The following is a 13,272-nucleotide window of genomic DNA, read 5'->3' on the forward strand; positions in this document are numbered from 1 at the left end:
TGGGAAATTTCATTTTAAAAAATTACTACCATAACTTTAACAAACATATTTCTGAGAGTTACCTTGGGTCCTGGATCTCCAATGCCAGGGAGTCCTGCAGGACCATAGGGACCTGGAGGGCCTTGTTCTCCCTAAAGAGAAAAATTGGAAAGAAAGTATTAGTATGAATAGAAGTTTAAGCAAATTCTGACAGAGTGTCTTTCCAAAGCCTCCTTTAGGGATAGAGAAACACATTTTTAAAGTAAAAAACAAATAAAACAAAACAATCTAAACCTGTCTTAAGAAATATGTTTAGATTAGAAGCAGGGCCAATATCCTGGCCATACAAGATATATTAATTTTATAAAGCCACTCTTTCGTATGCATCATGAAAGATTAAAAAAAACCAACCCTTTTTTCGTCCTATCTTTGGTCCTGACTTCCTCCAATATTTTCATGCTTCCACAGACTTTTCTTGATAGAAAGATGGGTATTTGGAAATGAAGCAGTGCTTAAGCTTCCAATATTGCACTCAAGGTTCTTGTCGTTACAACAAAAGCACACACAGCATGACTGTTGTTCCTACTGCTATCTTTGACTGCAGCTCCTTCTTCTCTTCTCTCTTCTGTATACTGTGTTCCTAACAAAGTCAACACTACCACATAGTTATTAATTGTTTTTTGCCAAAATGTTTTGTGGGAAGGCGTTAATTTTTTAGGATTGAAACTTTTATTTACTTATAAATGTTATATGCTGAGTTCTGCAACCTTTCAATGAGAATTTTAAACTTGAGAAGTAAATAGTAGTGTAAAAAATTACATTTCCTCACAAAATCAATCAGTTTTTAATCAGCCAAAGAATGAAACTAAGATGCAGAAATGGAAAGATATAGCAGAGGTAAATAAACAGACTATTCTTGAAGCTTAATTTCTGATCACTATGCACTTGTAGTGCTACTGCTGCAGCTTTAGATCTAGAATAACATGGAAATTGATGCCCAGACTTAAATTCATTCCACTACAGAACAGTATAATAACTTGGAAACAGCTAGGAAATTTAAATTTTTTTCAAAATCCAAGATTTGCTGGCACACGTTCATAATCTAATAAATTGATACAGCACTAGGAGAAGTTATGTCTTAAAAGGCACAAACAAAACTGCTATCACTCAGTGGAATAGCATATCTCCACATAGGACACTGATAGGGTATTAACAACATTGCTATTGTGTTAATGTGGATTCTGTGCATGCAACTATTGCAAAAATACAGAACATAGCTGAAAGGTTAACTGTCTTCCCAGGTAGAACTTATTGTTTGGGTTTCTTAATAATATTTTCATGAAACCTTTGGACCAGAGTCACAATTCAGTTAATCTGTATACAGATTATCATAAATTATGCAATTTTTACTGATATAATGCCAATTGAAAATGTACCAGTTTTTCTCATACCTGTGTTTTTCCCAATGTGTTTGTTTGAAACTGCTCAAACAACAACAACAACAATTCCTCAAACAACCCATCTTCTATGCTTCCTACAGCCTGGTGCCTATGTAGTTTTGCCTTTCAGCCCACAGGCTTCCTTGCCTCAGCACCAACTCAGGCTTCAGTACCTTTCCACTTGACAAGCCACATTAACAGGTTCAGCCCCGTGCAACTTCAGGGCCTGAAGCCAGTTTAGGATGGACAGGGATGGATCTACCCACTGCAAGAGGTGCCAGAGAGAGAAAGGAATAGGCACAGGCTGCTGTAAGGCAAGGCAGGATGCTAAGTATTAGCTGCTCCAGTTCACAATCCTTGTTTCTTCAATGGAGAATGCAGACTGAAATTTCTGTCGTGCTAGGATATATGAGCATGGTCCACAGAATGAAGCCAAAGAATATGTGAAGTTGAAAATATATTTTTTAAAATATCCATCAGGTAAAATGCACAGCAAATGCCACTCAGCACATTGCCTCCAGCTGATAAAACAAAACCTCTGAAATGGTGTAGGAACTTGTTGCAGGCTGAAAAATGGTATTTGATAAATACAGGCTCATCTCTCAGCTAAAACAATAAGCCAACCCCCTTTATTGTGCTTGGAAAGTGTTCTCCAATTTTTTTTCCTGTCACCCAAAAGGACATTGCATTTCCTGTCTATGTTGACAGTCCCTGACAGAATTTCCCAAGGACAGTAACCCTGAGGGATGCTTCCTATCACAAATAATTCACTTACTTGCAAGTTCACCCACATGATAGAGCCATGCCTTGAATGCAGATGGGTGTCCTGCTGAAGTTAATATTTTTCCAAAAGCTCTATTTTTAACTATGATAAAAACATTACAGAGTTTTCCTTCCAATAACTGGTGTCATGTGCCTTGCAAGAGCTGTTGCTGTAGGTATGGTACTGGTAGGTGCTGGGGTAGGTATGGTACTGGTAGGTGCTTGTGATAAAAGTCATGTAGGGTAGTATGAAAATGTTGTTCTGTGAAACACTTTCTTATGGATAGAAGAGGATGCCTGAATATTAATGGAGAAAGAAACTCAACCTGCTAGCAAACAACATGCAAAACTTGGAAACTTAAATGACTCAGTCTGTTTTAAAGACTGAATGTTTCAAACTTCAAATGGCTATTAATAAAATCTGGATTTTATTTTCTGTGGTCTTGGTGCAACAGGTAATGTGGAATTTATGAAAACCATGAAGTTCTGGCAATAATATCACGTTATGTCTACATATAAAAAGAAAAGTCTGCTCTTCCAAAAAGCTTTTTGATAATAATTGTCTTTGTTTAATGCTTTGCTCACATTCTTTTTTCTCTCCTTATTGTGATTTTCCTTTAGGTGGCGTGTAGTATCATCCTGAGCAATGGGAAGTAAAATTACACTTGATCTGAGCTTAATATTTCTACATACTGAAATTGTACTATTTTAAGCCTGGAACACACCTAACAGTTTAACCCAAAAAACTCACCATCTGCCTCCCCCAAACCGTTCATTATGTTAGGATGAGTTCCAGTTAGTGCCAATATAAATAATTTCTTTCCTTTTCAGAAAGCCCATACATACTGTAAGGAACACAAATACACTGTATTTCAGTCTACAGTGTGATATGATTAAGCAACAGTAAAAAAAACAACTTTCAAACTTAATGATTTTATCTTTAAAGTAAACATTGGCAAAAACAATGCAAATAGATTTAGATATTTTAACAGATATTATTGATGTTTTGTATTTCTTTGTTGAGATATCTAGAAACTAAACTTGTTTATAGGAAAATTGGACTTTTTCCCAGTCTTCTGGGAAAGCTGTAACTTGCCACATAAGTGAGGAAGGAATTCATATGTCATCAGAGAAGAAGTAGATCCCTTAGCAGCTTGTTCTGGGAAATGTATTCAGGAAAATATGCAACGATGGATTTTTTACAGAATTGTCCCAGGATGATTTTATGGGAAAAACTGCTTTGAATATCCACATTCAAACTTAACCTTTTCCTTAGAAGTTTGACTAGATGTCTGTTCATAAAACTTTATTCTTTAATTGGAAATCTTACTACGCAAATCAAATTTTCCAGACAGGTTCCTTACTACAGCAGTGGATTCTCAGAACATCATTCTCAGCCTTTCCATGAATATATTGTGATTTCTAGAAACATGCACTTTATATCTAGTAGCTGGTTCAAGAGTTTAAATAAACCCAAGGTCAATTCTGAAACAATAACCATAAGTACTCCCTGCTCATCACTTTTTTATGAGTGGAACACAGGTCATAACTGGATTTCATGCCTCAATTTTATAGTCTGTAACCACATAATTTGGTTTGTAATTTATTCACTAAAATTTGTGAATAATCACTATTACTGTCCTCACTAAAAAAAAAATTTTCAAAAATTACCTTGAATTTACTCTTATGGAACCTTACTGGTGCTATAGCATAGAATACATTGTTGTTGGCTTGGGTTTTTAAAAATAAATATTAGTTGAGCATCTGAAAATAAACTAAAAACAGACAAAAAATGTCAACTTGTCTGAGTAAATTAATAGATATATGCATGACTAAAATAATTTTTTTATCCAACATAGAATACTAGGGGACCCCAATTTAGCTTTGCATATTGATTACTAGAACTCTGTTTTCCATAAAAGTCATGGTGATTCTGTTTCCTTCCTGGAGAGGAAATCATGATGAATTAAGTCCTTTTGTCTTAGAATGTTGGATTTTTCTGGGGTTGTATTGCTAGTGAAGGGCAAAGCTGTCTTTTAATAAGAACACAACAATATGTTGGTAAATCCAGCAAAAGACATGAAGTAACCAGTTCAGATGCTTTTTAATTGTATTAACCAACTGAGTTAAGAGATATGTAGAACCTAAGTAGGAAAATTACAGAAATAAGACTACTGGGAAAGTCAGACAACAGATGGGATTCTCACTGGATAATGTTTATGGTCATTACTGCTTATGATGGACTATATTACATTACTATATTAGAGCAGAACCAAGTGTAGCATGGCTTTTCTCTTTGCCAATTTCCTGTTTTTTCTATTTTTAGTATTTTAATAAGTGAGATAGTGTATTCTGTGTTTTGGAAACTGTTGAATCATACAGCAAAATTTTATCATGGGTCACCCTTGAATTCTTATTGAGACAAGGAACACAAATCTGAGTTCCTTGCTTGTATAAGCTGCAGCATGACAAGAGTTGAGTGTCTTTACCTTAGATCCAGGGTTATAAATTGGTGTCCTGCAAATTCAATTCATTATCTCTGTGTGATTTTTTTCCTATTGGTTTTCATTGTAATTCTCTGTAAGTGTTATAGCTGAAGGAAGTACTTTGATCCAAGTTTTTATGTTACAATATAGATAATATATGATGGCTGATGAAGTTGAAGAGTGCCTTAAAGTGAAGCAAAAAAGCACAGGTGTGAATAGTATTTCTTTTGGTATTTGGACTAGTGAGACAGATAAAACAGCATAGAATTTGGTTTTTAAAATAGTTTTCATTGATAAATTTAATATCTTTGTATGAAACTTCTCAATGGGCAATAGAAAGTCAGTAAACCAGGAAACAAGCAGAAGAATCTTTGTTCTTTGCTCAGGATTTGCTCTGGAAACAGGACCAAGTTGTCTAGTTCAGAAGACAGGAGCTACACAATGAAAATTGCCAGTTCCCAATTCCTAACTCTGTTTGAGTGAAGCGCCCTGTAACCCTCTAATATTTTTCTCTTAAAGTCATTAAATACTGCGTTGTAATTTTATTGTTAACTTTTGAACTGTGAACAGTTTAATATTGGTTAAATGGAAATGTATTTAGTCAGGTAAATTAGTAATAATGATAATGATAATGATAATGATAATGATAATGATAATGATAATGCTTTTATGGTTTTTAAAATAAAAATGGATCTCAAGTGTCTCATCTTAAATGCCTCAACCTCTTTATGGATAATGTTTTTATATGGCAATAAGATTATTTAGGTGGTTTTGAGATGTTAGAACTTTGCAGAATTGCAAATAAGAGAAAAAATGTTAAAAAATTTGCGTAATGGCAAAACCTGGTTCTGGTTAATGCCACACTGAGCTGCCTTCTGGGCAGGATTCAGGTTGTTCAACATATTCACACGTGGTTTGAAAAGAAGGTGGAAGTAGATTATGAAATTTGCTTGTATATTAAAGAAGTTATTAAAGGTAAGGATTGACTACGAAGTGCATCAGAAAGACTAAGAGGTTAAGGATGTAATTCAGCTCCATATGGTAGCTCCTAAACTTTCCTGTCAACATGGAAACAGGTTGGCTGAGTTCCTGTCAGTGGAAAGCTGTTCAATGCAGGCAGTGTGACTTAGAGAGCTTCAACTCACTACTGACAACACAATATAGCAGAATCATAAGAAGGAAAGTATTGTGCAGTCAGTGAAACTTCACATTGAGAGATTAGCCAGCAGCTTAAGAACAAGAAAATGCATATGAATAATAGAAGTAAAGAATGAGAAGTTCCTTTAAGTAATTTCTTGGATAATAGTTCTGGACACCATGCTACCTTGCTTCAGACAAGTGGAATTGAATAAGTTGAAGGTGCAATGACACCAAGCCTCTTCTGCTGGTGGCTTCCAGGGCCAGTGGCACCCAGACAGCACCCAGATGACACTGTCCCCACCTGTGACTTTCACCTGGCACTGCTGAGTGAGAGGACTCATTTGTGCCCATAATCCGCATTACAGACGCGTGGGATGCACTGAGCCAGCCAGCTGCATAAGTGGACTGTACACTCCACAACTGAGACCCAAACTGTCTGTAGGCTGAGCTTGATCTGGAGTTTGTATTTTGAGGAACTGAATCTATTCTTTCAAACCTCAACATAGCCCAGTAACACAGAATAAAAATTCAGCAGCAGTGTTCTGTGTTATGCACACCAGTACCAATGCCACCAAGAGGGAGTCACAAGTTCAATTCAAAAAGCAGAAAGTGTTAGAATGGAAAGGCCAAGGAACTGCACTAAGAATAGATTCATTTATTTTATCCAAGGCTATTATAAATACCTGCCACTTTTCAGAGGTATTTTACTATGTGTCATGAGAACTAATTTTAAAAGAGCATTTTAATAATCCTTCTGTGAGGACAAAAAATATTGGAAAGACTCTGAACCAAAAAAGGCCTTGACCTTTATTAGCTGAATGGCTGTTTATTAATATGAAAACAACCACTGATTATCTGTACTGATCATTAAAACTTTTTTCACTAATCTCAAATAAGCTCCAAAATGCCAAAGGTTAGCTTTGGCATTAGGTATGGACAAGAGAAACCCTTAAACATACATATGATTCTTCTATACTCTTTAAGTATAATTATCTAAGTGTATTAGCTAAACTTGTCTGACAGTATTTTTATTATTATAGATGTTTGAGCATAGAAAAATCTTGACTACAGACTTTAAACAGCAGGCTGGAGAGTTGAAAGTTGATAAGAGAGGGAAGTTTCTCATTCTTACTGAAAATCTGCAGCTAAAGCCTAACAACAGACCATAAATATTGTATCCATGTAGATGGATTCTACAGAAAGGTGTATGTATTTTACAGCCATGAAAATATGTGAAGGGACTGACAGGAGGACATACAAGTTTCAACAAATATGGTTTTGTATATAATAGAAGTATCTGGTTCTACTGTCTTGGACTCATCAGTGTGAAACGACAGATAAAAATATTACTGTCATTTGCTGTGCTGAAGTTAGAGAGAGACATGATTTTTCCACCACATGGATGAATAGTTTCTTTCAAACTTCATGCTATTTCTTTTTCCACTTCTGAAGTACTCTGCAGCAGCTTTCCCAATCAAACTTTTTTTAAGAAGATGAAGAAATGAGAAGTATGAAAAAGCATTTGTCAGGAGGAGGAAAATCATGATAAATGACAATATTCCAAACTTCTTATAATAAATGTTTCCCATATCTAAATTTATTTATGTGATTTTTCTAATTAAATTGTTGCCTAAGAAACAAAACACGAGTGTTTATATAGTACATCTTTTACAAAGCTGCTTTGTATGAATTAATTTGTCTTGTGCAACTTAGATTGTTAGTCAGGTGATCAATGATCCTGTCATAGAAAGTCTTTGTATCAAACTGATAAAAGCAAGATCTTTTTGTACTGAACATTGATGTTAATAACTCTCCCACGGGCAAGACAACTGTATTCACATAAAGCAATTTCCCAAAGTTTTGCAAACCAGAAAACTTCCTAAATTAATCACACACTTTATCCAACTGATTTTGCTTGACAAGGTGTAGTCATTAACTCTAAATTATCTATTTTAAATATCACTAAGGCATTATTATCATAAAATCTCATACCTTGACCAACTTCAAAATTGTCCTGAGTTTTTACAGCACACCAGCAATTAAAAATTATTATAAATAATCAGTCTGAAGGTTTTAACCTTCATCGAGAAATACTTAAAATCTTTAAACACAGGCAAAAACATTCAAGAAAGAAAGCTTCCGAAGTGATGGTGAAAATCAAGACATATTCAGGTGATTGAAATTCTGACATAAGAGCTGTGGCTCTAGGGAGGTCCTCGATTGCATCCTGTTGTGGATGTTCTTGGAGAAATGTTCTTACAAAATGTTCTCGGAGACCCAGATAAGAAACCAGGTGCATGTGCACCTTCATCAAGCCTTCATCACATGAAGGTGCAGCACTCATGTGGGGACATTATTGCTGTGCAAATAACACCACTAGTAAAAAAGCTCCTGACAAAAAAGGACAGTAGACTATAATGATTCTACAGAATTTCTACATCCTATGTCCTTATATAAATAACATATTCAACAACGCATACACAACTACATCTTACCTTGTTTCCTTGAATGCCTTTCAGGCCTTGCTCTCCTGGATCTCCCCTGATACCCTACGAAAAAGTCAAAGCAAAGAATGAGCTGCTTTTGAAGACACGTATAAATGTTAGGGGTTTATTTCCCCTGTATGGGGTACCTTATAATATAGCACAATTCCAAGCTCTAAAGGACAAGAGTTTTCTGCATCATACCCTGTGAAGTGCCCAATACACTGATTATTGTTAATATTTAAAACCAGTGCCAGCAGAAAAACGTGGCTGTTTTTCATAGAATTAACAGGTTGTATGCAGAAGAAACTTACAGAATATAATATTTACTTTTTATTTGGTAGCTTTTAGTTCCCTTACCTGAGGTCCCCGAGGTCCTGTAGGGCCCACAGAGCCCTGCAAACCCTGAGGAAAAAACAGATTCAATTATCAGATTTAAAAGAAATTTAAATCTGCTTTAAAATGCCAAGCACTTGACATGTCCATGTAATGGCTTTCTAGAGACTTTATCCTCTCACCAGACTACTGCTACTCTCATACTGTGTTCAGTAATCGCCTGTTACATTCCACCCTGAATATTTGGTTAAAACGCGTTTCATATACAACAAACATAGTGAATATCTAATTAATATCTTATTTATTTGATTAAGAAGCTTTTATTTGATGCAGTTTTAAAAATTTAATTCCTAGAAGCATATTAGATACAGAATTCTTAATAAAAATGCTGCAATGTCTATACCAGAATAACTTCAGGTAACTTTGTCTCACTAACTCAACTGGCTGATGAAACAGATTAACAGATTCTTGCCTGGCAGAATCACACTAATAGTTCACAAAATCCACTAAAAATGCATCAAAAAAAGTTTAAAATGCCATTTTAACACATTTAAACTGCATTTTTTCATTTCACTAGGTGTGATTTTTCCATTTAATGACTCTTTAACAGTCATCACCACTGCAGATTATTCAAAAATCTTTCTGCTTCACTGGCTTTTTTAGTCACCATAATGTATATTCTACAGAATTTCACTACCACTTGAATCAATACTCAGTTATAATTTATTTTTAAAGTAAAAATAGTTTTGAGCAAATTTACTGTTTTTTAATTTCTCTTTTCTTTTAATTAGTAAAATCTCTAGGGGCAGAGGCACTGGCAGACTGCTGCATTTTTCAAGACGTGTCATATTTTGAACTTCTAATAGCTTTGACAAATTTAGCAGTGATACCTATGCAGACACTCCATCAACTGCTCCCCCTAGAGATTCAGAGTAAGAACTTTTAAACAATTCTCTGCTCCCTGGCATTTGCTCCCAGGCCAAGCATCAGCCACCAGAGAGAGAGATAAGCCCACTCAGCTCCAGCCCATTTCCAACCCGACTACACAAGCAATGGATGGTACAAACAGCAATATGCTGACACAGTGATGGCTACTTCGGGTAGCATACAAATGTATGACTTGACCCAGTTCTGATTTCAAAGACAAACAGAAACTGTCTGAATTTCAATCCTGAACAGCACTTGAAAAAGCTCTGATATGCAGCACTAAAACTACTGGATTCAGTCTGATTAGTGAGACTGAAAAGTGGAAGTGGATAAATGCAACATTTTCAAATTGGACTCCCAATCACGCTTCAATATCCAGCACTCCAGTCAAAGATTAACCTCAGAATACTGAATTTGCTTCTCATACAATTGGCTATATGTGTTCTGTGTCTGATGTTGTCTAGCCTAGAATACTTCCTTTAAAAATAAAGCCATAACTTTCTTCTGTCTTCAGGATTTGTGAATTAAAAGGTGGGAATTTTGGAACTGACTGATCCCCATCAGAGGACAAAGTTTTTTCATCACTATCCTCAACAGAAATTAAGCAAGCAGATTTTTGGCAGCCCTGGCATGTTTTCTATATCCAGATTTCTTGGCTGCTTTGATTAGGTTCTTTTCCAGCTTCTGAACAGCTTCCTCTTACCTTAGTAGATGTTTCACATAATGTCATGCTATTTCTTACATGCCTGAATATAAAAGGTATGATCTTTCTTTACTCCTCTGAGAGATACAGCTCTCTCCTTTTCCATTGATATGTCAGACTTTTCTGATTCACTGAAGTCTGAAATTTGCCACAATTTTGAACCACAGTATCCCACAAGATATTCTTATTCTTTAGATTTTCATTATTGTATAATGCCTTTTTTTCTTTGCAATAAATACTTCTGGAACAAATATTTATTAACTCCTATTTGAAATTAATAATAAAATAGCAGTTTCCAGGAAATCAAAAACTTTTCAAAGTGATCTTTGGTAAAGGTAAACATAATATGGGTGGTAAAACTGAAGAAATGTGCTTTAATAGAAGGATAAGTGCAGTCTAATTGGTAGTTCTTAGCTATTTGAACTATAAATCAGTGGTTTGCATGACTCATACAAACCCACTTGTATGAACTCAAGATACATGACTATCTCACTTAGTCCATTATCCTTCCATCTTTCAGAAAGTAAATAAACCAGATAAAAATCTGTATTCACTTGCAACACTACTGCACTCCAGGTTAAAAAGAAAGGAAGACTGGATAGAAGTGTGAATTCATATCAGCACAGATGGGCTCGTAGACCTAAAAGTTGTTCATGTCGGGTAAGAACCTGCTTTTATTATAATATAACTCAATTTGAAATTAAACTTTTAAAGAAATAAACTGGTTTCTCTTTGCAAGACGCCCAGTCCTGTGTAAGCAAGGCTTGGCAGTGGTCAGGGCAGCTTCTGTTTTAGGTAAGGATCTGTATTTCTTAGGCAAAATGGAAAAAAAGAATGTGGTGAACAGTTGGCTCAGTTCGTATAAATCGTTCTCCTACTACGAATGTATCTCTACCACCAGGGAATTATAAGGTATTCCAAATTTACAATAGTCTTTTCAAGCTGTTCTTATGAATATGTTCCATGATTTTCTGGTATCTTCATCAACATGAAACAGTTCAAATAAAAATTATACTTACTATTTCTCCTTTTGGTCCTGGAGCTCCACATTCTCCTCTTTCACCCTTTATAAGAAATCAAAGGGTTCACAGCTAAACAAGATGATTTGATTATGCTATGTGCATTAAAGGTTCTGCAAATAGCACAAGTTGACTCTGAGGACCTGGAAGTGGCATCATTATATATGGTCTGTAGAAGATAAGAGCTACTCAATTCAAGATAAGTTGTTCCTGAAAATGCCTGCAAAACATGCAACTTATATCAGAGGATAACACATTTAATATCTAATAAGTTTTGCTGCAGTTTTTCACCTTGCTGCACTGTCTCCAGAGATGCTTTCCATGCTCTGATTTTATTACTGTGATGTCTGAGATTTTCCTGAGTAACAATTGTGAGATTGCATATATGGAATGAAGAAACAATTAAGTCTTTCACTGATGATTTAACATATCTGTAGACATATGAAAAGTAGACCTATCAGTCTACTGTTCCCATTTAATGAAATCTTATCACAAAATTGACTGGAGCATTTTTCTAATGAATATAAAGATTCATAGAGGCATTGCTTTTATTAACAATGTGGAGATATAAGTGTCAAACCAAGAAAAGTCAAAATTGAATAATCTCTGTTGCATTTTTCACTATGATGGTCCACTTTGCAATTCATCTCTAGAATCCTGCAAGTCACTGAAATGCATAGTTTTTTTATCTTCTTGGAGAGTGTACATTGAAAATTTTCTTGATCGAACATTAGCCCTTGCAAATTATAAATAGGTTAAAAGTAAACTTCCTTGTGGTAAGTTTTTTCAAAAGCTGATGGTTGTCACATTGTGTTTGCAGCAAGCATTTTCTCTTTCTTTCCACTTAACCTCTTATTCAACCCACAACTTCCTTTTCCTTTCAAAAACTGTTATTCTGGTTGTTGACACTTTTCTTTTTTTATCTTTAGATTACAGTCTCTGATTTTGTGGTTTTTTGTTTTATTTTCAGCATTCCATTCTGTAAGCATTTACATAAATTTTGAATTTACTTCTGGGGATTGCATCAGGAGCTTTCATGACAAAAAGACAAGACAAGCTCTTTTTTCCATTCTTTCACATACACTGTCAGCAAGTGATAACGTATTTTCAGACTACTTCTATTCTACAAAAAACTTACCTTGTCTCCCTTGTAGCCAGCAGTTCCCTATTCAAAAATTGAAAAAAGAAAAAAAATCATAAAAGAGAAAGCAAAGGCCTAACATACTGCTAATTTAAGTAGAAAAAGCCCCAATATCCCCCCATAGTAAAGAACTATGTTTCAGAAATTTAACTATTCACAACAATAAAATAACCCTCTGAATTTTTTTAACATATAATTCTCTGCAAATCTCGTGTATACTTTTTACTCATATATTAGCTGTAAATATGCCACTTAGTTTCTCCCCTCCTAGCAGGTACATGCTGCCATTCAAATGGAACTTTTCAACTGAGTTATTCTTATACAGGGACTAGTGTTAATGTTTCTCCAGTGAATCAACAAGAAGACTGAGAATTATCAGGTGTTAGAAGCCACCAAAGAACCATGCAGTGTTTTTATCAGGTCAGTCTTTGGGATAAGTCTAATGCAAGTCAATTCAAAATCACACAGCTTCAGAAGTTCCTTCTCCCAGTAGCATCTCATCTCTACATTTAAGCACATGGTTAGACTGTTTCTTTCAGTATACATGCTTCTGTATACCAGGCCTAAGTGTAGGTGCTTTAAATAATTGAATAAAGTAAACACATAAAAAATTGAAATAACATTATTGGTTCAGAAAATGTGAAAAGACAAAATATGAGTTAGCACTGTAGTAGTCACACACCTCTTCCCCTTTCTCTCCACGATCTCCTTTCTGAGCATCACCCTATTGGAGACAAAGGAATACAACTGAAATATGTATTGCACTAAAACCAGGAACACTGTTAAACAAGCAAGACTGTTTTTTCCTATTTAGTAACGTTCACACTTCATCCTTCCACAATCAAAGATACACATTT

General features: G+C 35.1%; 1 protein-coding gene across 7 annotated transcripts in view; it reads right to left on the reverse strand.

Moving 5' to 3' along the window:
• Positions 1-13,272, reverse strand: part of COL28A1 (collagen type XXVIII alpha 1 chain) — an 82,994-nt gene that overhangs the window by 54,208 nt on the left and 15,514 nt on the right. For all 7 annotated transcript variants that reach the window (XR_010357009.1, XM_064410949.1, XM_064410927.1 and 4 more), the window contains 6 exons: positions 13,098-13,139; positions 12,413-12,439; positions 11,275-11,319; positions 8,650-8,694; positions 8,302-8,355; positions 63-131 (listed from right to left, as the gene is read on the reverse strand). Coding sequence is in view for 6 of the 7 variants with exons in the window: in XM_064410949.1 (XP_064267019.1) it covers positions 63-131; positions 8,302-8,355; positions 8,650-8,694; positions 11,275-11,319; positions 12,413-12,439; positions 13,098-13,139 (282 nt within the window). In the remaining variant the exon portion in view is untranslated. The remainder of the gene's footprint in view (positions 1-62; positions 132-8,301; positions 8,356-8,649; positions 8,695-11,274; positions 11,320-12,412; positions 12,440-13,097; positions 13,140-13,272) is intronic.

This window comes from Passer domesticus, chromosome 1 (genome assembly GCF_036417665.1).
Source record: "Passer domesticus isolate bPasDom1 chromosome 1, bPasDom1.hap1, whole genome shotgun sequence".
Lineage (NCBI taxonomy): Eukaryota > Metazoa > Chordata > Aves > Passeriformes > Passeridae > Passer > Passer domesticus.